At 44.7% G+C, this 26890-nt stretch overlaps 1 protein-coding gene across 1 annotated transcript in view; it reads left to right on the top strand.

The window, feature by feature from the left end:
- The window catches only part of NSD2 (nuclear receptor binding SET domain protein 2), a 150060-nt gene that overhangs the window by 41991 nt on the left and 81179 nt on the right, over window positions 1-26890 (top strand). Inside the window, exons 3-5 of the mRNA XM_077816182.1 lie at window positions 3841-4006; window positions 12227-12393; window positions 12812-13303. Coding sequence (XP_077672308.1) covers window positions 3841-4006; window positions 12227-12393; window positions 12812-13303 — 825 coding nt within the window. The remainder of the gene's footprint in view (window positions 1-3840; window positions 4007-12226; window positions 12394-12811; window positions 13304-26890) is intronic.

The raw sequence follows: 26890 nt of genomic DNA, 5'->3' as shown, positions 1-26890 counted from the left end.
CTGGAATTATTAGGATGGAAATGAGTTAGACAGCTTGTGCCAATAATGTATGTTGTGTCTTAGGAGGTCTTGTAGAATTGCTGTTAACAAATATTACTCTGCTGTGCTTTCACACTGTTTTTTCCACTGATGTGATGTTAAAGAGAAGTCCTGGAGTGTTAATTAAATTTATTTTAAAAAACTACAATGAGCTATACAGTTCATCCTTAAAGATACCATTACAGGATTTTGACTCTTGGATCTTGTGCCTTCAGTCAGACTTATGCAAGAACTCTCTTTGGTCTTTTTTTGGACCTTCGAGGCACCTATAAGTTTTTTGTGGACTGGTCTGCTCCTCACCTTTGCCCAGCCCCCTGACCATGCTCCAATCAGAAGTGCTTCCAGAGGCTTCAGAATATTCTAGACCATTCTTTTTCCTTTCTGTAGTCAGTGAAGCAGCTCTCTGTAAGAACTGCCCAACAATAGCAGCTCTGGCTCTTGTTGCTCACTGCTGTTTAGGTGGACATGAGGTATCCTTTATCTATTTCCCTGGGCTATATCTACTGGCTGCTTAATACTCTAAGGCTGGGGCCATGTTTATACTATGGGGACTGTAGTGGCATAGCTACAGCACTGTAGCTAGTCAGATAGTGTGTACACAGCCTACAGTGATGGAAGGGGTTTTCCATTGCTGTAGGAACACCAGCTCCCCAAGCAGTAATAACTAGGCTTATGGAAGCATTCTTCCATTGACCTAGCTGTGCCTACACTGGAGGTTAGGTTGACATAGTTACAGCACTCAGGGATATAGATTTTTCACACCTCTAAGCACAATAACTGTGTTGACCTAAATTTTTGGTATAGACCAGGCCACAGAATCCTGTGCATCTGGTGCCTTTTAAGGAAGGGCAAACTAACTACCTTGTAATTTTACTTTTGAGATACTGGATACAGTTGTCAAAAGCACATTAAGTTCTGTTTTTAAAGATTATTAGTAGGGCCCTACCAAATTCACAGCCATGAAAAACATGTCACTGACCATGAAATCTGGTCTTTGTGTGGCTTTTACCCAATACTATACTGGTTTTACAGGGGGGAGACCAGCATTTCTCAAATTGGGGGTTCTGACCCAAAAGGGAGTTGCATGGGGGTGGGGGAGGACAAGGTTGTTATAGGGGGGTCATGGTATTGCCACCCTTACTTCCACGCTGCCTTTAGAGCTGGGCAGCTGGAGAGTGGCAGCTACTGCCTGAGGGCCCTACTGTTCTGCTGGCCAGCAGCCGAACTCTGAAGTGCAGAAGTAAGGGTAGCAGTACCACAACATGCCCTACAATAACCTTGCAACCCCCCCACATCTCCTTTTTGGGTCAGGACCCCTACAATTACCACACTGAAATTTTAGATTTAAATAGCTGAAATAGTGAAATTTACTATTTTTAAATTCCTATGACTGTGAAATTGACCAAATGAACTGTGAATTTGGTAGGGCCCTAATTATTAAGCACTTACATCATTTTTGGAAATGGGTATTAGGTTTGTAAATCAGTTGCTTTTGAGAATTTTATCCATTATCTTTCAGGATTGCTATCCATCTACTTATTTTCAAATATTGAAATTGTATATTGTATAACTCTTTCCTGCACCCGTTCTTTGGAATTTTGTACACATGTGGCTTTGATGTAATTTTTCATGTTGTTGTATTTAACTGCTAGGGAGCGCTTTTTATTTCTCACTTTTGAAAAATATCTGCTGGAATGTTCCAGGTCTTCTGAGATTTCTGGAGTTGAAGCATCCTCAGTGGGAGGGAACACTTGGGGCCGTCTTACAGGCCAAAAAGCTTGAGAGCAATGGGAACACAATTCTTACTGGAGGTATGGACCCAAGAGAGTTAGTCCTGAGATCTTCAGAAAAGCTTAATTAGAAAATGAGGAGCTATCCCGTTCATCACATGAAGGGTTCCCCTCCTCCCAACCCTGGAAAGCTTTTCAAAAATAAGAAGCGTTATTTCACAACTAGACCAAAAAAAAAAATCAATAGTTGAAAAGTTAAGTATCATAATCTAAAATCATTATGGTGTACCTAAGGTTTGTTAATGTTTGTGTTTAGGAAATCATGTCTTAGTCATAGATTTTTTTAAAGCCAGAAGGTACTATTCTCATTTAACTTCCTATGAATATCCTGACTTAGTACTACATCTCAAAACACTAGGCTTCTTAATTCAATTTGAAACACCCTAGATACTTCATCTCATCTCTTCTCTCCCTTTTTGCTCAATTCTACAATCTAAAAGCCTAGAGCCTAGAAATTTTGGTCCATCTTCTGAACATTGGAATGGTGCTACAAAAGGCTAATGATGTCACATTTTACATAATTAAATAGTAACAGACCACTGGAAATGTGAATCAAAATGTAGCGTTTCTTTAAACATAGCTTTAATTACTTATTATGCTAGATTTAAAAATGTGCACTAGATCTACACGTCTGTTGATACCGAATACAGGAGAATAATCTATTCTGGATAAAGTGAAAAGTTAGACACGGTAGAAATAAAACATGTAAAGAAAGGCTTATGCCAGCATGTGAATAAATCTGTCTTTATTATAACTCGACTATACTATGATATGGCAAACCTGTTATATGTGTGTCATATAGTTACAAGGGGGAAATTGTTTTTAGTTTATTCTAAATGCTTTGCAGTTAACTTGGCAAAGAGCCTTAAACCAGAAGAATTTATGCTTTCTTCATATTATTTAAAATAAATAGTTTTGGGAGGGACCAGCTTAAATTCTAAAGATTTTACTTCTACCATTGAAAGCATTTTTTAAAAAAGTGACTAGCAAAAGAGGGAAAAACATGTAGGGTTTTGCTGTAGTTTGATGTTCTGACATATGAAGAAGACCTGATATATAGGAGGATTCTTTTTCCTTTTGCTTAGAAATGTAGGTCCTACGTCGGCTGGAAGAATCTACAGTAGTGTTTTTTTTTGTTTGTTTGTTTTTTAAACTTCATTTGACATGCTTGTCTTAATATTTACTAAACTTTAGTGGACAACACTTTATACAAAGAAAGACTGTTGAAGATTTCACATCCTCTACTCTTCATTTAGGGTGTTAGAGCTCACAGTGAACATCCCTGGGTATATTTACATTGAAACCTTCCCAGCCCACATACACAATCTCACACTAACTCAGCTCAAGCTGGCATGCTAAAAACAATAGCATGGATGTTGTGGCTCTGGTGGAGACTCAGGCTAGCCACCTTAACTCAGACCCAGGGGACTGGGTGGGCTTGAAAGCCTGAGCTACTGCCCAAGCCACAATATCCACACTGCTATTTTTAGAATGCTAGCTCTAGCTGAACTAGCACAAGTCTGTCTATCTGGGCTGGGAGGTTTGCTCCTAGTTGCAGGGTAGACATAGTCTTTGAGGTGTCCCAGAGGTCATCTAGTAAAACCAGGAAAGGAATAAATTTTACATTACTGATATTTCAGAGGTTTAAAAAAAATAATTCTGCAACCAACCAAAGTTCAGATTTTATTATATACAGAAAGGAAGAAAGAGAAACAAACAAAACTGCAAACGATTTAAAAAAAAAATCCTTTTTCAATACCCTTTCTAATACATGTGAAATACTATCTATTTACTACCCTTTCGGGCAAACATTATTGCTTTCTCTTCTGCCATGCTATTTTTTGTCACTGCTATCACCCCAATCTGCCTCTTTCACACAATAAAATTTACTTTATAAGCTGTGTTAGTTGATTAATTAGTATTTCTTATGTGTTCTTATTTAATTAATCAAGGTACAGTTTTGAAGGGGGAAGTGTGGTAACACAGTATATGTTTTTTCTTTTTTTAAAAGACTCCTGCTAAGAAAGATTCCACTCCAAGTACTGTGAAAGAAGACAAAGTCCATGTGTTGAAGTACAATATAGGGGATTTAGTGTGGTCTAAAGTGTCTGGTTACCCGTGGTGGCCGTGCATGGTTTCAGCTGATCCTCTTCTTCATTCCCACACTAAACTAAAAGGTACGTCTTCATTGCTGCACACATTTTCATGGACATAGAGACATTAAATTCTGGAAATTTCATTTCTTCATTTCGTCCATTCAGATAAATTGAGAAACCAAAATCCTTTGAGCTTCAGCACTTGTCTGTGCTGCTTGTCAGTTAACGTCTTACTAGTTAGTAACATCAGATTGCATTGGAAAGAAGTGGTGTTCTGGGGAAGCTTAATTTAAACGGAAATTGGAAAAATAGTTTAGGGAATATGAAGGTAACACTTTCGATAACAATGAATTAATAGAAACAAAGGACTGAAGTAGGAGAGAAAATTCACAGTATAGCTCCTTATTTTGAAACTTGTTTTCAATATTTTAATGTTTGTGTTTTCAGTCAAATCAAAGAGAAGTTGATGTTACGACAGCAGTGAACAGGATAAATTCTTTTAGTGTCAGTATAATTATTTGTTGCTGCTTTTCATCAGGGCAGGAACATAGGTAAGGCCTTGCCTTGTAGCTTTTCTTATCAAACAATCTTCCTTTTCCCCGTGAAGCAAAAAAGGAAATCCTGTCTGCCTGCTAGAAGGATGGGTGGCTGGTTTGTCTCTTCCCTTACATTTTTCATTATGGAGTGACCAGTTCAGGCTCCTCTCTAAAATCCAGACAGTTTTATCAATTTCAAAACGGGTTGAAGTTTAAAAAAAAAAAAATTCTATGGAATTCAAAATGAATTGGACAACAGGTTTCAGAATGATGTCACAAAAATTGTAGGGTTCAATAGAGTTTGAAAACATTCTAACTTTTGCTACTGTTCAGCAAGTTATGGAAAGGAGGAGAGAGAACCTAGTTTTACTAGGCTTCCCAGGCTGAGATCTGGTGTCCAGGACCAATTTTTAGTTGATTACAATATATTTGAAAAGTATTCAAGTCTCAGTAGAAACATTTCTGTAGGTTATAAATTTTGACAAGATTATATAGGAGACCTCTGAGGGAAGATTTAAAAAACTGGGTTTGTTTAGTCTAGAGAAGAGAACACTGAGGGGACTTAAGTTTTCAAGTACATAAAAGGTTGTTACAAGGAGGAGGGAGAAAAATTGTTCTCGTTAATCTTTGAGGATAGGATAAGAACCAATGGGCTTAAATTGCAACAAGGGCGGTTTAGGCTGGACATTAGGAAAAACTTTGTAACTGTCAGGGTAGTTATGTGCTGGAATAAATTGCCTAGGGAAGTTGTGGAATTTCCACCATTGGAGATTTTTAGGAGCAGGTTAGACAAACACCTGTCAAGGATGGGCTAGATAATACTTAATCCTGCCATGAGTACAGGAGATTGGACTAGATGACCTCTCGAGGTCCCTTCCAGTCCTATCTGTGATGTCAAATGGCTGCTGGAGGCCTATATTTTACATTATTGTTGGGCGGGGGGGAATAGCCCTTTTTCTTGCACAAAGATGTCAAGTTTAAACAGAGAACTAAGATGTCTTGCCAGTAAAGAAGGAAAAGTTCTTTGAGTATGTTTTCAGCGTGGATCTCAGATTCCACTGTAGGTGTGCATACACCTGAGATCAAAATCTTTTGAATAGCAGTTTCTGTCAGGGGTGCATATGTCCTGTGCCACCTCATGCTTCTGGGTAAGAGCATAAAAAGCAGAGCGATCACAAACTTCCTTCTTACCACTCAGGCAGTGAGGAAGAACACGAGTGCCCGACCTGCTACTCTCTTTAAAGACTTGAACTTGATTTTATCTATTGCAGAGGAACTTTACCTTCACATTTCCATTTGCTTTTTCCTCCAGTTGGACAAGTCAGTCCCCTCTGTATACATTCTTACAGCAGAGCCAGATGCTTTGTGCCCACTACCACGCTTCGTGGTAGATAGTAAATCCTAAGGGTTCAAACCCTTCCTTTCTGCAAAGGGCTGATTCCTTGAAGGATGAACATAGCTGATATCTCTTCTACTTAGGAGAGAGCCACATGCCAGATATATGGTCTGTGCACAAGTCTTTGTCCGCAAGGTCTGCAAATCCAGGGGATGTTCATGGTACCACCTGTTAGTAATCTGTGCAGGTCACTTCAGATCCAGAGGTAATTAACTATCAAAGTGAGGCTGAAAAAAATCGCATCAGCCAGCACTCCCTCAAGCAGGCACCACACTCCAGGTTCAGTCAGTGAAAAGGCTAAGAGTACAGTGACCAAGCCAGATTTGGCAATAAAGCCAGCACCAGTTCCTCATGAAAAGGTGACTTGGTGAGCCCCAGGCAGATGGAGCCTTAACATAGCTCCAGACAAGGACAGTCCCAGAAGGAGGACTTGAAACAAAACTCTTCCTATGTCCTCCACAAAAACTGGAGTAGCATGTGGGGTACAAGAATAGGTACTGACCTTGATTCCCCATGACTGTACCCTGCAGACGGCTGTTTTACAGCCTGGAGAACTCAGTGTTCTGTGTGGAGGACATCTTTTGCACTGAAATGATGACTGGCACTGGAAATAATCACGATATGAGACAGCCGTTTGAAGAGATCTACTCCTCCTCTTGTTGAGCCACTCCTTTTCTCCAATGTCTAGTAGAGCTCCCTCTCCCACCTTTGAAGAGAGTCACTAGGGAGCACAGTAGGCTACTCAACTGAGACATCCACCCATGAACGGCATTGGGCCAGCCAGCCTCAACCAGGCCAATATTCCTATAGCGTGCCACCTTGGCTATATTGGTCTTACTTTTGTCGCAAGTGTCTAGGAGCAAGACCGTTCACAGCCATCCAGAAAGAGGAGGCGATATCATTCCCTAGTGGCATCAGTGGCTATACCACCAACACTTGAGCCAGACAATAGCTTCTGAAAACATGAGGCAAATGGACTGACAATGGCAATCCCCATCTCTACTCAAGGAGTCATCCTCATCATGAGATGAGGCATTGGCACTAGTCTTCATGCCAGCAACTGACAACTTTAAAGTATTCCAGGACCTCCTGTCCCACACTGAGAACATCACATATGTTGAAGAAACACTCATATAGAAGTCCCATTGTTTTTTGATGTCTCAAGCTCTATAGCTCTGACCATGATCTCCTTTCTTATCAGCAAGATTTTCTTTGAGCTGGCTAAAGGACTGTGACAACCCCCTGCCATTCTTCCTCCCACTTCCAAATGAGTGGAGAAGAAATACCTGGTGCCTCCAAAAGACTTTGAAAACTTATGTACCCATCCAAATTGAGGGTCGGTTGCTGTGTTGTCACTGCAGGGAAATTCCAAGTCCACAGTGGCATAGTTAAGGACAGTGATCTTTAAGAAGCTGGTCTTATTTGGATGCAAGACACATTCCTTGCCATATGGAGCTCCAGGCTGTGAACTACCAGGATATGTTTGCAAAACAACCCTTTCTCATCTGGGAGAGGGTCATCCACTCCCTGTCAAAACTCCTGCGGGAAAGGAAAGTTATCAGAGAGGTCCAGATTGTTGCTAGAACATCTTTGCAGACCGTTATGGACACATTTGGCACAGCTACAAGATTGATGACCATGGCTGTCAAAATGAGCTCGGGCTCGTGGCTTCAAGTATCTGGCATACCATACAAGGTAGAAGCCACAGTAGAGGATTGGCCCTTTGATGGAATGGAGCTCGTTAGCCAAAGAACAAAGTACTTATTTCCTTAATGATTCAAGGGCCATCCTATGGTCCCTGAAAACCTATACACCTGGTCTCTATAGGAAACCATGGATTGAGGACACTGTGGTACTCCCATGGTTGACAGCCAGACTGCCCACAAAAGAAAAGGTCCATGTATTCCACGCGATTAATCCAACACCATCTGAGGGAGCAGATTTGAGCGGAGCATCAAGAGTCACGTGTGCCAATCCAGAGCATGTTTCCACCTCTATGAACCACCTTGCCCCTTTTCCACAGCACCTGGGTGTCCATCAAAGCTGACAAATGGGTAGTAGACGTCATTGACCAAGGCTACCGTATCAGTTTCTACTCCTTACCCCAATCCACTCCCATTTCTGCCTCAGCTGGAGCACTGGTTTTGGGGGGAGAGGGATAGCTCAGTGGTTTGAGCACTGACCTGCTAAACCCAGGATTGTGAGCCCAATCCTTGAGGAGGCCATTTAGGGATCTGGGGCAAAAATTGGGGATTGATCCTCCTTTGAGCAGGGGGTTGGACTAGATGACCTCCTGAGGTCCCTTCCAACCCTGATATTCTATGATTTCCCATCCTTTTTCAGTGATTCTTCTCATGAGAGCCTGTTACAAACAGAAGTGGCCTTTGGTTTATCTAGGAGCCATAGAAGAGATACTTACAGAGTAGAAGGGAAGAGGCTGTTTCTCCTGGTATTTCTTTATCCTGAAGAAAAAAAGGAGTATTTATCCTATCCTAGACCTGAGAAGGCTGAATAATACATGTGCTACCTCAGATGCAGGATGATAGTGCCTGCCTTTGTCATTCCATATGTTCAGATTCAAGACTGGTTCGTGGCTTTCAGCTTACAGGATGTTTACTTCCACACAGCCATCCACCTGGCCCACAGGAAGTTACTAAGATTCACAGTGGGCATTAATCATTACCAGTACTCTCCATGGCACTGAGAGTTTTCACAAAGTGCCTGTGAATAGTAGCAGCCTATCTGTGAAGGAAGAGCACTCACATCTACACTTGCCTGGACAATTGGCTGATCGGAGGTGTATCTCAAAAGGAGACAATGGCAAGCTTCAAAAATGCCCTTTTCCTGTGTTAACAGCTAGATTTTCTGCTGAACTATGAAAATCATCTTATCTCATCACTAAGGATAAGATTGTCACGGAAGTCACAGATTCCGTGACTTTGAGACCTCCATGACATTTTCTGCTTCAGCCCTGGGGTGACTGGGCTGGAGCTGTCAGCTGGTGGGGTCCCAGAGCCCTTTGGTGGTGGGGGCCTTAGAGCCTTCCCCTCCCTTGCAGGGGGACTTGAGCTCTCAACTCCCGCATTCCCACAGGTTTCTATGAATTTTGTTTATTGCCCACGACCCGTCCATGACTTGTACTAAAAATAACTGACAAAATACTAACCCTGTTAATCACAAATGATAGTTCATTGGGGTCTTCAACTCCACATCAGTGAGAGCATACCTTCCCAAGACAGGTTCTTGTTAATGCAATCTCTGTTAATTGGGATAGATAAACCTGAGTATGATGGTACAGATACGTGTGGGGCTGTTTGGGCCATATGTCAGTGTGCATGCCACTGGCTAGGCTTCATCCTGTGACTCTGGCTCATATCAAGTCCATACTCCTGAAACACTGTATATGAGCAAAAAAGTCATGGTTCCCTCTTCCCATCATCACAGAACTGAGGTAGTAGCAGGAACCCAAGAACATACATGGAGGAGTGCCAGTGTCAGTTCCCTTCTTTATAGTGACTAATCACGGCTATGTCAGGGAAAAATTGGGGAGCCAACTTGGACTACCTATGAATGCAAAGGACCTGGCCAGTAGAGGACATGAAGCTTCCTGTAAAGGCCCTGAAGCTCAAGGCTATCAGGCAAGCTTGCATAGCCATACTGCCTGTTCTCCTGAACTCAAAAGTGCAGATCCTGGTGGCTAACATGTCCTGTTACGAATTACACCTGATAGGACACGCACACAAATGCTGTGAATTACACCTGATAGGTCATGCACAGTTCGAATCTAGGCTGAGGCACATAAACAAAGTCCACAACTGCAGAGTTCCCAAAAGACGCTAAGTTTATTATGCTCGAGCGTGGTGCCCTGCTGCTAGCCAGGAGGGGACCCTGAATACAGATTATACAAAGGTTATATACTTTTTAGCAAAGCATGTTGCCCTCGTGCATCGGAAACCTTAGCCAATAAACAAACCCTTGTCTTATCTACCACCTATCCCTGCTTGGTGCATTCCTCGTGCTATACCAGTATGTTAATTACACAGCATGGTCATAAAGCCATGCATCAGTAACTTTTATTATCAGGATGGGAGGCCTCACATCAAGGCCAAGAGACAGGGAGTTAGAGACTGACAAAAACCAGATACTGGAAGTCATGGCAGGCTAGAGACAAGGAGGAGGATTTTCACAGGGATTCAGTATCTAAGGATCACTCCTCCTGGTGTATGATGTGCTGGCATTTAAACAATGGTGGGCCCCAAACCAAAATGGAGTCACATGTGCTAACTTTTCCTTAACAGTCCACAATGCACTACATAAATGAGGAGCTATATGCTTTTCTTCATTCTTTTGGTCTGGAAGCTATTGAACTGTGGTCATGCTGCCACTGAAATGGGATAACCCTAATGGTTCTTCACCTCTCACAAGATAGCAGCAAGTTGGTAGACTTTGTGAGAAGGCAGTCAGTTACCAGTCACGAGTGGTCACCGCAGAGGTCCATCATTGGAACAGATATTCCTTCATTGGGAAATTTCCAGGGTAGACATGTATGCCACCAACAACAATACCAAATGTCAGAACTCTTGTTCCAGAGGGCGCATGAGCCTGGATTTGTTACTGGACTCCTTCTTTCTCAATGGTCCCAAGGCCTCCTTATGCCTTTCCACTGATTCCTCTGCTTCTCAGGGTGATATTCTAGATTAATTGAGACATATCAGCCTCATGACTCCCTACTGGTCATGGCAGTTTTGGTAGATGGATCTGGTATGTATGTCCATCTAACTGTCCATATAGCTCCCAGACTACCCACATCTGATTTCACAACACCACTGCCAGATACATCAACCAGACCTCAAATCACAGCTCAGGCGTTGGCTGGTTAAGTACCATGGACAGAGACTGTTCCCTGTCAATCCAGGAAATCCTGATAAAGAGCAGGAAGTAATCAACCAGAAAGACTTACTTATCAAAATAGGATTGATTCTCAATATGGACAGCCCAGCAGGGGCTGGACCCAGTGCAGGCATCTGTACTGAAGTTCCTCAACTACTTATTGCATTTTAAAGAGTTGGCTTTCACTTAGTTAAAGGTCTGTCTTGTAGTGATCTGTTTGCCATCGCTTAGTGCAGTCTTTTTCAATCATTTCCAGTGGTGTCCAAGTTTTTGAAAGGGCTCTTCCATACTTACCCATCAGTTAGAGAAGCTACTTCTGTTTGGGATCTCAGTATAGTTCTTCTGAGGCTCTTGGAGCCTCCCTTTGACGATCTTTCAGAACGCTCCATCATCTCACTCTGAAGGCAATCTTCCTAGTTGCAATCCTGTTGGAGAAGAGCGAGCGAGCGAGCTATAGCAATTTGTTTGATTCTCTTTACACAACAGTCAATAGAGAGAAAGCGGTGCTGAAACTTCCCCCAAAATTCATCTCAAGCTAGCCTTGGAATTTCATCTGAATAAATGTTCACCTGTCTTCTTCCCAAAGCCACAGTTCCCAAAGCCTGCAAACTTAACTTCGGTTTAATAAAAGATTTGTGTGTCATCTGGGTGTAAGGAGAAACTTTCTATCCAGATCAATAACCCAGTGTTCTCTAGTTAAACTTATCCTACCTTATTTATTTTTAAACCAAACATTTTATTGTGGGAGGCAAAAGAAAGAGCCTTTCTAGCCTCTGTTTAGATCCTCTAAATTAATCTTAAAGTTAACGCCTGGTTTATAACAGAAGAAACTGATTTTAACCCACTTATCTGGCACCCAAGTTTGTGTGTCATACCTCTGGTTTTGAAGAGATCACCAAGTGCTATTCATTCAGTTACCATGTGACCAATTTACCCTTAACATGTGTAGATAGATCAGCTCTTTGCTCTAAGTTTCCTGTGTGTTTGAGTGCCTCAGAAACATTAATTTAACCTCCAAGCATTCTTAAGGGGAGAAAAGTTAGAACTATGCACATTTTGTAGATGAGAAACTGGGATACAGAGACCAGCTTATTTGTCCAAGGTTACACAAGGAGTCTTTAGCAGTGCTGGAAAGAGAACCTAGATCTTTTGAGTCCCACTTTGGTGTCTTAAGCATAAGACCAACATTCCTTTTTCCAAAATAAATGGCCAGCACAATGATCATACTGCTGCTCTACCTGCGTCTGAAGGTTCTGTTTGGATTAACATAGGAATTGGAGTAATTTCTTTTACATGAAGCTTCATAGATTAGCTTACTAAGAGAGTCAAACTGTTAATCGGATTTTAGAATGAAAACTGGACAAACTATATTTGTCATTGCTCTGCATACTGTAATTTACTGAAGGATTTCAAAGTGTGAAAGTATTATAAACCAAAACCAACCCAGTAACTTGTATAAACTTACTGTTAAATTTTCAGGACAAAAAAAGAGTTTTCGTCAGTATCATGTACAGTTTTTTGGTGATGCCCCAGAACGAGCTTGGATATTTGAGAAGAGCCTTGTGTCATTCAAAGGAGAAGAACAGTTTGAACAATTATGCCAGGAAAGTGCAAAACAAGCCCTCATTAAAGCTGAGAAAATAAAGGTAAGAGGCTACATCCTCCCCCCCCCCCCCTTTTTTTTTTTTTTTTTTTTTGCAGCCTTTTTACATTGTTATAGAAATGTCATCTGGTATCTAATCGCTGGAGAAACACAATCTAGAGCGCTTTCATGACTGCTTGTTTTGTGGGATCTTCTAGTTTTGCATTTCACATTTAAAAACACAGAATGCATGATGGCTCAGTGAATGCTCATTACTTTTTGCAAATTGACAAATGTCACTGATTCACGCACAGAAAGATTTATTTAGTTCTTCCTTTATATCAGGACCATTCATACAGATGCTGGAATATTTGGAATATAGACATACTGTATACTCAACCTTCTTCTGATTGTTTTTAATTAGTATTGATGTTTTGTAATTAAAAGTAAACGTCTCAAACTGGCTTATATTTTTCTTGCAGATGTTAAAGCCTGTTTCTGGGAAACTGCGACCTCAGTGGGAGATGGGCATTAAGCAAGCTAGTGAAGCATTAGGCATGACAGTGGAAGAACGGAAAACCAAGTTCACCTTTATCTACATTAGGGACAGGCCTCATCTTAATCCTCGAGTGGCAAAGGAGGCTGGTATTGCTGTGGAACCGTTAGAGGAAATAGATGAGTCATGTTACTCGAATGAAGAAACCACTCAAAGTCTGAAATCGATGAAGGAGTCTGGCATTCCTGGCAAGAGAAGGAGGAGGACATCAAAATTGCTTGCGACTAATGACGCACAAGAAAGTGGTCAGTCAGAGACTAAGAATACTACCCCCCAAAAGGCATTTGAACAAGGAGAAGCCAAAAGAGGGATAGGCTCTCCCATCAGTAGAAAGAAAGCTGCAGCATCCACTCCACGAAGCAGAAAGGGAGATGCAGTGTCTCAGTTTTTGGTCTTTTGTCAGAAGCACAGAGATGAGGTTAGTGTTTTTTGTTGCGCGAATAAGTGTAAGCGTTGTTCTATTTGTGTTCTGTTTTTTACACATATAGAAATCTCTTCCCTCTCTTAGTTGACAGAACACCTGAAAAGTAAGTTATATTTTTTTACAATGGCAGCCAAAACCTACAAGGAATTCCACAGATGTTTAAGAAGCTAATCCCTATTTCGAAGAGTTTCTAGTCTAAAGACACAGACAAAAAGTGGTGATGAGGTTAAGGAAGGAATAGAACATAAAATAAAGTGATTGTGATGGTATGTTTTGTTAGTGCCATTGTCTTAGTGCCGTTCTTTATTAATTTATGTTTAAATATTTATCCGCTACTGACCTTTTATTTAGTCATTGTTAGTTCCTCTTTACATTTATTTTTAATGCATAAACTCATGTTCCCAAATACCCTTTCGGCTTTCTGTTTATCCTTAACCCAACCATTCCCCATAAGTTAGTGGATTTATTCAATACTACTTGTACCCTTGTCTTCCAGTTTCCCAAATGCTCTGCTTAGCTACCTAGGAGGGAAGGGAAATTGCAGTCTTTCACCCCACCCCACAAAAAAAAAGCTCTCAACAATTGTCCAAAGTCTGTGGAGGTCTGTAGTCTAATAGGATGTGGACAAAGGCCCTCCTTATACCCCTCTGGAGTAAGGATGATCTTGTGTTTAAATGATAATCTTCCCCAGCATCCCATAGGAAGTCTGGTGGAGCCAAAAATGAACCTAGCTCTCTTGGGTCCTAAGCTATTGCCTTAAACACATGAACATTATGTCTCTTCCTGCAACCCCTCTTCCTCATTCTGTTTGTTCTGTGCACTGAATGAGGCATGTGTCCTCTAGGACAAATAATAATCTCTAATGTAATAAAGTTTTTATTATATTATCATAACATTTTATTTGACAGTTTTTTAAATGTAATTTCCTAAGCTTTTAAAAAATCAAAACACAAATTCCACTATGTGGAACCATATTGACCACCTGCAGTATGGGTCCTCACCAGGGCTTGAACCCAGGACCTTTATAGATCTCTACCATTTAAGATGAGGGAATAACTGTTAACAGTAGTAGGTTGTTGTCCTCTGTGTGGTCTAGCCGCTAAAGGGGAACATGACACACACTTTCCTAATGACTTAATCAGTTATTTGCTAGGCAGCCAAAGAATGCTGGGAATCCAAATTTCTGACTCTGGAGAGGAGAATACTCTAGTGCTTACAGGCAGCCTAATCAAGCACATAGATTTGGCACATTCATTCTGAAAGGCTAAAGGGATGAGTCTTGGGTCTGCCATATTAGACAGCTGATTTCTATTTCCAGCTCTGCTAGAAATTCCCTTGTGCAACCTCTGTAAAATGGCAGGGAGACATATTACTTTCCTTCCTCTTAAGGTTAGGGTGTGTGCCCTTGCCCAATAATAATAGGCTGTAAGGTGAATGAAATTAATAGCAAATCGGTGGAAGAGCTGAGACTACAACTGATGGTCTTCTGATTCCCAGCAGAGCCCACCTTCCCATAGACTAAAAGATATTTAGCAGCTGCTGCTTTGTTTGTGTACCATCTAGAGCAGTTTAGGGAATGCCATGGCGATGTATAGGAAGCTCTGAGGAGATGGCAGCATGCTCAGTACAGCTGAAATCTTCAAAGATTTTAGCAGCAAGCAAAAGCTCTACTTAGTATGTGTAAATTATGATTATTTTTTTATCATCCCCCTGAGTTTTATAATTTGAACAAATCTGGTTAAATTTTTCACCAGAATAACAAAAGCACTCCTCTGACTTTAGGATCATCCTGAATGAGCACGAGAAAATTTAACCAGACAGTTAAAGTTCAGCAAAGTTTTATAAGTAACTGAAAACTGATTTATAAAGGAAATTGTTGGGCAACCTTAATTCTCTAGATGTTGCTACGAAATCTATCTAGAATATCTTAGCAACCAAATGGTTTTGGAATCCATTATACTGCAAATTACAACCATTTCTATATTTAGAGAAAGCCAACTGGGTTTTGAAAGCTTTTGATAGTGGGATGAAATAGTCTGCAGTTAGGAACATCTGGATTACTACTCTTTGAATGCTCTTTGAATCAGAAACATATTAAAAACAAATGCCCCCTTTCAAATAAAGCAGTTCTTCTTGGAGTGATAGTCCCAACTATATTCCACTGAGGGTTTACGTATGTGCACCATGTGTCTGGAGCTGGAGGATTTGAAAGAAGTAGTGTCTGTTAGTCCATGCATGCGCCCTTGCTTTTCCTCATGGTTTCATCTGAGGTGATAAAGGGCAGGGCAGACCAACCGCATATTCTCACCATCACATGGTCTGGGTCAGCACTATAGTGTGCGTATATATAGAGCCCTACCAAATTCATAGCCATGAAGAATGCCTCACAGACTGTGAAATCAGATCTCTGTGAAATCTAACTATTGTAGGGGAAGGGGAGGGACAGGGCTGGGGGCATCCATCTGGGTGTTCCTACCGTGCCCTGGGACCCAAGTAGTAGTCCCGGGGCTGGAGAGGAATGGGACTTCCTCTTCCCCTAGCTGGCCGCTCTCAGACCTACCTCCAGGTACCTTTCCTGGCTGCAGGAAGTGCTGTGGCTGCACTGCCTTCAGAGCCCAGCTTCAAAGGCAGCACAGAAGTAAGGGCAGCAGTCCCATGACCTCCCCCCCGTCCCCCAACATCTTTACGACCCCACCCCCACAATCCCTTTTGGATCAGGACCCCCACAGTTACAACACTGACATTTCAGATGTAAACATATGAAATCGTGAAATTGACTGTTTTTTAAAATACTACAACCATGAAATTGAGAAAATGGACCATGAATTTGGTAGGGACTTATGTGTATAGTGGGTTTTCTTTTTTTTTGTAATGTTTAGCTGTTTTTACATAGTTTTTACTCATTTTAGTAGTTATTTAGAGTTGATTTGGGACTTTTAGCGGGAATCTGTTTATTTTTAAACCCTCCACCCCGTACCCATGCATGGGTACTGGACTATGCCAAAGATCCCAGGCTTTAAAATCTGAACCTTCTGCCAGCTGCACCTTCTTCCCATGTTCCGTCTTGATCAGCAACAAACATCAATGCTGGCTCTACTGCTTGGTAGAAGCCCATATTTCATCCTGGTGCAGAGTCTGCCAGTCCTTCCCAAGTCATACCCAAGAAGGCTAGGATCCCCGCCTCAAAAAGCACTTCATGGAAGTCACCATGAGACCTCAGTCAGACCCAGGCCAGAAAACCCGGTGCATGCATCAGCCTGAGATAGCCAGGAGCGTGTATCTGGCTACATAGATAGATTCCGACTCCAGTGATACCACCATATGGACCCCATGCCAGGGCCTAGTCAAGAAGTAAGGAAGCATTCACATAAGCATGGCACTAAGTCTTCCTCTAAACCGAAGAAGGGAGATGCGCCTTCCAGGAGTTCCAGCAATGGGGAAGCAGTGTGCTCCAAGACACACAAGCATTACAAGAAAATGCACGTACCAGCAGATCTGCCAGTGTCAGGTACCAAGCCATGACATTGTCGACAGTCTCCATTAAGGTATGGGACCTGTTGGCTCTGGGGAAGTCCACCGCTCCAGCTATGGAAAGGGTGCCGTTAATGCCAGAGAGGTCTGGAAAAGTGCCAGAGCCACACAAATTGTTTGCCCTGAGAGAACTGTGATCTCCATGCCTTCTACTCCCATCCACCTCTGCGGGATCAGATCTCCCACCCAAGACATACCACAGTCTCAAGGCATCTTTCATCACATCCTCCAGTGGTCCACACGCTTCCACCAGTTCCAACAGTACTGCCAATGGAACCGGGGTCTGAGCTTCTGTGCTCAGAGGATTCGGAAGAAGCACAGGGTCAGCCCATCCCTTACTGCCTCTCCGAGTACCTGAAGAGACGGTCTACATTGTGGCAATATCCTCTTTTTCCAACCACAGAGGAGCCACTGGTTCCCTACACCCTGAGGCTTTGTGCAGCACCCACTGGATCCATCATGCTGGCCTTGTTGGGGATCCTATCCCCAATACTCACCCTCCGAATCTGCCCGTTCTGCAAGGGAGATGTCACCTCTCTCTCCATCTAGAGCACCCTCAGTTAGGTGCGCCAAACTGATCATGGAGGAAGAACTGCTCAGTCCAGTTCCAGTGCATGGGCGCTTTCTATCTTCCTCATCAGATGCTGCAGTGACTTCGGTTTCCTCTCACGCCCCAGATGACTTTCGGCAGTTCAAACATCTGTGTAGCGTGACAGGTGACCTTCACGTCGCTCTGGAGGAAGTACAGAACACGCAACATCAGCTCCTGGACATGCTTCAATCTTTGGTACCAGGTAGGATTGCCCTGCCAATCAACGATTCCATTCTTCAGCCAGCTCAAACAGTTTGGCATACTCTGGCCATGTGCACGTCTGCCCCCAAGGGGGTAGAAAAGCGATACTATGTACCAGCTAAGGGATCGGAGTTTTTTTTTCTCATTTCTCCCACACCTCCCCCGCTCTCTCCATTCCCTTGTGATACAAGTTGTAACAGAACAGTCCAGACAGCAACACCCACGCTCCATTCTGGCTGATAAGGAGAGCAAAGAGTTGGACCTTCTGGGATACAAGGTCTTCTCCTCAGCAAGTCTCCAGTTTAGGATTTCAAACTATCAAGCAATATGACTTCTTGAATTATAGCAAACTGGAGGATTTAGTTGAGAAACTGCCATAACAAGATGAAACCCAGTTCCAGCCCATCTTGGAGGAAGGGAAACTATTAGAGAGGACAATGCTTCAATCAGCGGTAGATGTGGCAGACACTTCCTTATGCTCGATGGCTACGGGCATTTCATGTGGAGGAAATCATGGTATCATTGCTCTAGTTTCTCCAGGGAGGTACAAAATACCATTGAGGACCTCCCTTTCAATGAATCTCATCTTTTAAATCAGAAAACAGATGATTCCCTCCACACCCTAAAGGATTCAAAAGCCACACTTTTCTCGCTGGGTATCTACACACTTGCACCCAATCATAAATTTCTACCAACCACCACCCACACAACCATACAGGACTTCCCAGTTTTCCACCATACAAGCCACCACGCAAATGCAGAAAGATTCAACAGTCTCACCTTCAAGTCTGCCTTCACAGCCTTCCTCCTCACACATGCAACCCTCTCAGAGAAGATATTTCTGAGGAACATTAGAGAGCTGTCAACTATCCCACTCTTCGGGGGGTCGGCTAGCACTCTTTCTACTAGCTTGGAGTTCAATAACGGACAAGTGGATGCTAAATATCCACTATGGCTATATGATCAAATTCATAAGGCAACCTCATCTGCAACCCAATCTCTGGCACCTCTTCAGGGACCACTCTTACGACAGCATGCTCACCCCAGAGGTGGACTCTCTTTACTGCAAAGACAGGTAATAGAGCAGGTTCCTCTGGACTATCTAGGGACAGGCTACTACCTACTTTCTGAAAGGCAAAAAGAAGGGCAGTTGGAGACCAATCCTGGATTTCTGTTGTCTCGATCATTTCATATGAAACTTGGGTGAGTGGATGGTCACCTTAGCAGCCATCATTCCATTCTTGGAAGGAGGCATGTGGTTTACAGCTCTCGATATATAGGATGCTTATTTTCACATCCACATCCATCTGGCCTACAGGACATCAAGCGATTCCTTATAACCATAGTAAGGAGTTGCTTGAAACTCCTAGGACGCATGTCATCTTGCACATATGTAGCACAACATGCGTGACTCAGATCTCTCCAAGCTTGGCTAGCATTTGTGTATCAACCGAGCAGGCACAGCCTAGACAAGGTAGTTACCCTTCCACCGTGGATTCTCAAGTCTCTTCATTGGTGGCTCAACCCACACTTGGTATGTGCAGGGGTCACTTTCTCCAGATGCCATCACTCCCTATGTCTGACCAACGATGCCTCGGCATGGGGTGAGGGGCACACCTTGGAGAGCACAGAATTCAGGGCCTCTGGTCTCTGGAAGAGCTGATGCTTAACATCAATGTGAGGGAGCTCAGGGCGGTCCAGCTGGCATGTCAGGCCTTTCACCCTCTCCTGGAGCGCAAGTGCATATCTGTCCTGACAGACCATACAACAGCAATGTTTTATATCAACAGACAGTGGGGAGCATGCTCCTCTCCCCTGTGTCAGGAAGACCTCAAACTCTGGGAGTTCTGCATAGCACACTCCATACTCTTGGAAGCGTCCTATCTCCCTGGGTCTCAGAACAAGCTAGCAGACCATCTCAGCAGGTCTTTTCACAATCACAAGTGGTCTGTTCGCCCAGACATAATAAACAGTATCTTCCAACGGTGGGGAGTTCTTTAGATGGATCTGTTTGCCACAAGGGGCAACAGGAAGTGCCTACAATTCTACTCCTTCCTGAACCACAGCCCGGGTTCGTTGGCAGGTGTGTTTCTTCTCTCCTTCCTACACTGTTGGTTCACAAGGTCCTCCTCAAGATCCAGAGCAACGGAATCTCGGTGAGCCTGGTGTCACCGCCCTGGCCATGTGAGCATGGTACACCATGCTACTTGAGCTATCGGTGGATACTCCAGTCGCTCTACCGTTAGTTCTGGACCTCATCACTCAACATCACGGCGGTCTTCAGCACCCCAATCTCAAATCTCTCCACCTCACTGCTTGGAAGCTGCATGGTTAAACCCGCTAGAGCTCACATGCTCAGACCCCGTTGGGGAGGTTCTTCTGGGTAGCGGAAACCTTCAACCAGAGCTACTTACCCAGCCAAGTGGAAAAGATTTGTGAATTGGTGCTTGCAGAGCCGTATCTCTCCGACACAATCGTCAATGCCCTTTATCTTGGACTATCTCCTAAAGTTGAAACAGCAGGGCTTGTCTCACTCCTCGATAAAAGGTTCATGTGGCTGCCATCTCAGCTTTTCACCGAGGAGAACATGGCCGCTCCATCTTCACTAACCAAATGGTGTGACAGTTCCTCAAAGGGTTGGACAGATTATATCCTCATATTCAGCGTCTCACCCTGGCTTGAGGCCTTAACCTGGAACTCTTGAGACTGATGGGGCACTCGTTCGAGCCCCTAGCGACATGCTCACTACTCTACCTTTCCTATAAGGTGGCCTTTTTGGTTGCAATAACATCAGCCAGAAAGCTCAAGGCTCTCACATCTGACCCTCCATATACCATTTTTTTTACAAAGACAAGTTGCAACTGTGACCTCACCAGGCATTCTCCCGAAGGTGGTCTCAAATTTCCACGCCAACCAAGACCTATTCCTTCCCGTCTTTTCCCTGAAGCCTCATGCCAGTAGCTGCGAGCAGAGGCTCCACTCTCTGGATGTGCGGCATGCACTGGCATTTTATATTGAATGAACTAAGCCATTCTGCAAGTCAAACCAGCTGATCTGTTGCAGTAGCAGACAGGATGAAAGGCCTCCCAGTGTCCACACAAAGGATATCATCGTGGATCACATCCAGTATCCAGGCTTGTTATGAGCTGGCAAAGGTCACTGCCCCCGCTCTGATTGCGCACTCCACCAGAGCTCAGGCGTTGTCGGTGGTCTTCCTGGCCCAGGTCCCGATCCAGGAGATATGTAGAGCGGCAGTGTGGTCCTCAGTCCACACCTTCACTTCCTGTTACTCTAGATCACCCAGCAAGCCAGGGACGATGCAATGTTCGGCAGGGCTGCACTTCAGTCAGTGATTCTAGGAACTCCAACCGCAGTTCCTAGGTAAGGCTTGGGAGTCACCATATTGGAATTGATATGACCAAGCTTTCAAAGAAGAAAAAACGGTTACCTACCTTCTCGATGTGTTGCTTCTATCCATTCCAAACCCACCTGCCTTCTCCTCTGTCGGAGTATCTGGAAAGAAGGAACTGGGGAGGTGGCGGGTTAGCAGCGCCCTATATGCCATGCCATGAAGGTGCAACTCCAGGGGGCTCCAGAGCCAACCCAACGGATGCTGCTAGGGGAAAAAGTTTCTGGTGACACCTAATTGGAGTGGACATGAGCAACACATCTCGAAAACAACAGTCACGAGAAGGTGAGTAACCATTTTTTCAGGATGATGAGCCTGGCTGCTGTAATCCCTTCAGTAGGGACAGGAGGTAGGTTTTTGGCTCTTGACCTACAAGGAGTTTATTTCCACATAGCGATAAACCCATCTTACAGAAAATATTTACACTTTACTGTAGGAATGATATCAGTACAGAGTACTTCCCTTTGGCGTTTCCTTGGCCCCAACGGTGTTCTCAAAGCTCCAACTAGTAATCAATGTTTTCCCTAATTTTTTACGTCCGTGTGTGGAATGACTTTTGTTATGTGCACCAATATGGAAGTGGTGTGGTGGGGGTGAGGCTGAGGGGTTCGGAGTGTGGTGGGGGCTCAGGGCTGGGGCAGAGGGTTTGAGTGTGGTGGAGGCTCTGGAGTGGAGGCTCTGGGGTGGGGCCAGGGATGAGGGGTTTGGGGTGCAGGCTGCACTGGGCTGTGGCAGGGAGAGAGGACTCCCCCCAGCCCTCTCTCGCTGCAGCAGCCTGGGGTCGGGGGAGAGGCCCCTTTCCCCAGACATGGCAGCGCTTAGGCTGGGGCTGAGGCACCTCTCCCTGCCTGTGCAACCCTTGATAGCCTGCTGCCCAGCCCCGTGGCCACGCAGCTTAGAGGGAACTTAGTTGGTAATGGCCACTTACCTTCCTCAGGATTTTAGTCTTCCTGTACCTTGACACCTGGCTGCTCAGTGGTCTGTTCCATGAAGCAGTACTGTCATCCACTCAGATGGCCCTTTCTCTTTCCCAAGAATTAAGCTCAATGTAAGAGAGTCCATGTTGACCCCTGTACAGAGAATAGAGTTATTGACAGCCAGGGCATACCTTCCCACAGACAGATTCTGAACTTTATCAGATCTAGTCAGGACCATTCAAGGGAGTCCTCGAACTTCAGAAAGAAACTGTCTGAAACCTGTCTGAAACTTAAAGGTCTACTTAAAGGTCTCACAAGATCTCAATTCAAAGCAGTGGCAACCTGTTCTTTGCTTCACTTATCCATGAAGACTACCTTTTTTTAGCTATCACGTCATCTTGTAGAATCAGAGAATTTGGGGCCTTGATATTAGATAGGCATTGGCTTTCTATGTAGATAGGACCAAGTAATTTTGGAAGTCTGTTAGACTGCTCGTTTCCATCACAAACAGATCCAGGAGGTCTCTGCCTAGAGACTGTCAAGGTGGATCTCTGTGTGTGTGTGTGTGTGTGTGTAGTTGCTTGTTATGATGTAGCTGGTGCTTAATCCCCACAGTGGAGTGGATGCGTTCCAGTGTCCAAGGTATGTAAGGCTGTTACATGGGCATACAGTACATACATTTTCTAAACACTGTGCCTTGATCCATGCCTTTAATGCAGATGTAGTACTTGGTAATTCAGTCCTGTCTTCAGTTCTGGACTCAATTCTGAAGCTCCTTCCTCTCTATTGGGAGTCATCTGAAGTAGAACACCCATACAAATGCTACTTGAAAAAGAATATGAGGTTACTCAGCCTGTGCAGTAACTGTGGTTCTTTGATATGGGTGCTCCACTACCTGCCCTCCCTCCCTTCCGCTTTGCACTGTTCTCTGTGGGACATTGGATGGAGAAGCAACTGAGGGCAGTTCTGCGCAGTCCTGTGTAGCTTCAGTGTGCGATATGAGGATGTATATGCTGCATGTGCAGGCCAAACAGACACTGCTATTGGAAAACCTATGAAGGGTTCAAGGGGCACATGCGCACCTGAAGTGGCGCACCCATGGGAGGGACATCTTGAAGAACCACGGTTACTGCATGGCATGACTAACCTGTGCTTCCCCATTATAGTTACCTATAGACAGTAATCAAGTCACCCTTTAACCTTCTCTTTGTTAAGCGAAATAGATTAAACTTTGACATAACAAACAACATAACTCATAACAAGGCACGTCTTCTAATCCTGTAATCATTGTTTTTCTTCGAGTGCTGTCCCTGTGGGTGCTCTGCTCTAGGTGTCTGTGCGTCCCAGCACCATTGATCGGAGATCGTAGCAGTGCTTGGTTGGGACGCAGGTGCTCAGTTGGTATCTCCTATCTCATTGGAATCTTCCTGAGCGCATGCGTCCCGCACCCCCCTCAGTTCCTTCTCAACCATCCCCGGCTGAAGACGGGATTTGGGACAGTGCTACTTCTCTTCCCAGGTCTCTGTAGGAAAAAAGTTACAAAGAATATAGAAATAGTTACATCCCAGTTATTTCCCTTCCTTTAGTGTAGTTACATAGTCAGTTACTTAGTTTAAATAAAAAAAAAAAAAATTTCACTTCAGAATTGTCTCCTGCTGAGGCACTCTCCCCTGCCATTTCTAGTTCACAATGCCAGGGGCTTCAGGATTCAAAAAGTGTGTTTCCTCTCAGGACTCCATGCCACTTTCCGATGGGCACTCACATTGTGGGAATGTGGGTTTCCCCGGTGCACTTCACACAATGTGCCTCCATTATATGAGCCTCAAGTCAAGGGCTTAGCGTGACAGGGACCTGCGGCTTAAAATGCTTCTGATGGAAAAATCCCTGCAGCCGCTTTCAGAGACGGGGAAAGTTAAACCCGCTCCTACGCGCTCCCCAGCCAGATCCGAGCCAGTGGGAAGTGTTGCTTCACCCTCTTTGGAGCAAAGGCAAGAAAGGACTCTGACAAGGGTAAAGGGTCTCCTGCGAGATCCTTACCCTCTGTGCCGACCGCGCCACAGGCGGGCGCCTCAGCTCTTTCTAAAGTCTCAGCCGCGGCTTCCGCAGAGGCAGGAACCCGACCTCCCGTACCGGGAAGGTTTCTGCGGCGCCGAGCGCCTCAGAGCTGAAAATAGCCTTGGTGCCGGCTGTGCACTCTGACCCGGTGCCGACAAGGACGTCCTCACCGACCCCCTCTGTGCTAAAAATAGCCACGGTGCCAGGAAGAATGTCGTCACTGAGCCTGCCTCCTACCTCAGCACCAGCAGCGGACCCTCTGCAGGGCACCTCCAACAGACCTGTGGCACCGCTGATACTTTCACTTACTAATGTGCTAGAGCACAGCCCAGGGAGCAGGAGCAACAGTTCCTCACTCAGAGTGACTTCTCAGTGCCACCTGAGCCTAACTCTCCACTCCTGGATACGTAGGGCTCACTCTTCGAAAAGTCACTCTCACCACCTGAACTGGCTACCTTCACTGACAGTGAACCCGATATACAGCAGCAGGCGGAGTTCTCCCCACCTGCCTCTCCTCCTCCACTGGAACCTCTTCCACCTCAGGCTATGGTCCACAGCCACCAGCCTCCGTTTCCCTTCTTCCGCCCCCCCCCCCCCCACACGTGGACGGCACCTGGGTTCTCCTACCCTATGCCTTTGCCACATCCTCCTACCACTCATCCTCAGACCTCTTCTATGAAACCACTACCTGCTTCTGTGCCTCGATCTCCAGCTCCGTCCACTTCTAGAATACCTGAACCCCCTCCTTAGAACGTGAGCTACGAACCATATCCTGACTCACCGAACCCTAACTCTCCATCTGCTCCAGACAGAGCCCTCTCCCCACCGCCTCCACAGAATGTGGAGGACTGTAAACAATTTCAAGAGCTTTTCAAGAGGGTGGCCCTCAGTGAAGACATCCCCCTAGAAGAGGTTCAGGAGACACAACACAAACTCCTCAGAATCCTTCAACCCTCTGCACCCTCAGAGATCGCACTCCCTATAAATGAAGCACTCTTGCAACCAGCTGACATTCTCTGGCAAACTCCAGCTTCTTTATTACCTACCTGCAGAAAGGCCGAATGTAAATACTATGTTCCTGCTAAGAATGCTGACTTCCTGTTTTCTCACCCACAACTGAACTCTCTCATCATGGATGCAGTCGCACAAAGGGCGAAACAGCCACGATATCGGCCCACCCCGCAAGACAAGGACCTAAAACGCCTTGACGTCTTGGGTCGCAAGGTTTACACGTCCTCCACTCTACAATTCAGAATTGCAAACTACTCTGTACTCCTCGCCAGCTACGACTTTGATAACAACAATAAACTTTTTGAATTTGCCTCCTACATTTCAGAAGATAGGAGAGCGGACTTTAAATTAACTCTGAGAGAGGGCCAATTGATCATAGAATCATAGAATATCAGGGTTGGAAGGGACCCCTGAAGGTCATCTAGTCCAACCCCCTGCTTGAAGCAGGACCAATTCCCAGTTAAATCATCCCAGCCAGGGCTTTGTCAAGCCTGACCTTAAAAACTTTCAAGGAAGGAGATTCCACCACCTCCCTAGGCAACGCATTCCAGTGTTTCACCACCCTCTTAGTGAAAAAGTTTTTCCTAATATCCAATCTAAACCTCTCCCACTGCAACTTGAGACCATTACTCCTCGTTCTGTCATCTGCTACCATTGAGAACAGTCTAGAGCCATCCTCTTTGGAACCCCCTTTCAGGTAGTTGAAAGCAGCTATCAAATCCCCCCTCATTCTTCTCTTCTGCAGGCTAAACAATCCCAGCTCCCTCAGCCTCTCCTCATAAGTCATGTGTTCTAGACCCCTAATCATTTTTGTTGCCCTTCGCTGGACTCTCTCCAATTTATCCACATCCTTCTTGTAGTGTGGGGCCCAAAACTGGACACAGTACTCCAGATGAGGCCTCACCAATGTCGAATAGAGGGGAACGATCACGTCCCTCGATCTGCTCGCTATGCCCCTACGTATACATCCCAAAATGCCATTGGCCTTCTTGGCAACAAGGGCACACTGCTGACTCATATCCAGCTTCTCGTCCACTGTCACCCCTAGGTCCTTTTCTGCAGAACTGCTGCCTAGCCATTCGGTCCCTAGTCTGTAGCGGTGCATTGGATTCTTCCGTCCTAAGTGCAGGACCCTGCACTTATCCTTATTGAACCTCATCAGATTTCTTTTGGCCCAATCCTCCAATTTGTCTAGGTCCTTCTGTATCCTATCCCTCCCCTCCAGTGTATCTACCACTCCTCCCAGTTTAGTATCGTCCGCAAATTTGCTGAGAGTGCAATCCACACCATCCTCCAGATCATTTATGAAGATATTGAACAAAACCGGCCCCAGGACCGACCCCTGGGGCACTCCACTTGACACCGGCTGCCAACTAGACATGGAGCCATTGATCACTACCCGTTGAGCCCGACAGTCTAGCCAGCTTTCTACCCACCCTATAGTGCATTCATCCAGCCCATACTTCCTTAACTTGCTGACAAGAATACTGTGGGAGACCGTGTCAAAAGCTTTGCTAAAGTCAAGAAACAATACATCCACTGCTTTCCCTTCATCCACAGAACCAGTAATCTCATCATAAAAGGTGATTAGATTAGTCAGGCATGACCTTCCCTTGGTGAATCCATGCTGGCTGTTCCTGATCACTTTCCTCTCATGCAAGTACTTCAAGATTGATTCTTTGAGGACCTGCTCCATGATTTTTCCAGGGACTGAGGTGAGGCTGACTGGCCTGTAGTTCCCAGGATCCTCCTTCTTCCCTTTTTTAAAGATTGGCACTACATTAGCCTTTTTCCAGTCATCCGGGACTTCCCCGGTTCGCCACGAGTTTTCAAAGATAATGGCCAATGGCTCTGCAATCACAGCC

The sequence above is a fragment of the Eretmochelys imbricata genome, chromosome 4 (assembly GCF_965152235.1).
Source record: "Eretmochelys imbricata isolate rEreImb1 chromosome 4, rEreImb1.hap1, whole genome shotgun sequence".
NCBI classification, from domain to species: Eukaryota; Metazoa; Chordata; order Testudines; family Cheloniidae; genus Eretmochelys; species Eretmochelys imbricata.
Note: the sequence above shows the minus strand (reverse complement) of the source record. Positions and strands in the feature narration are given on the sequence as shown.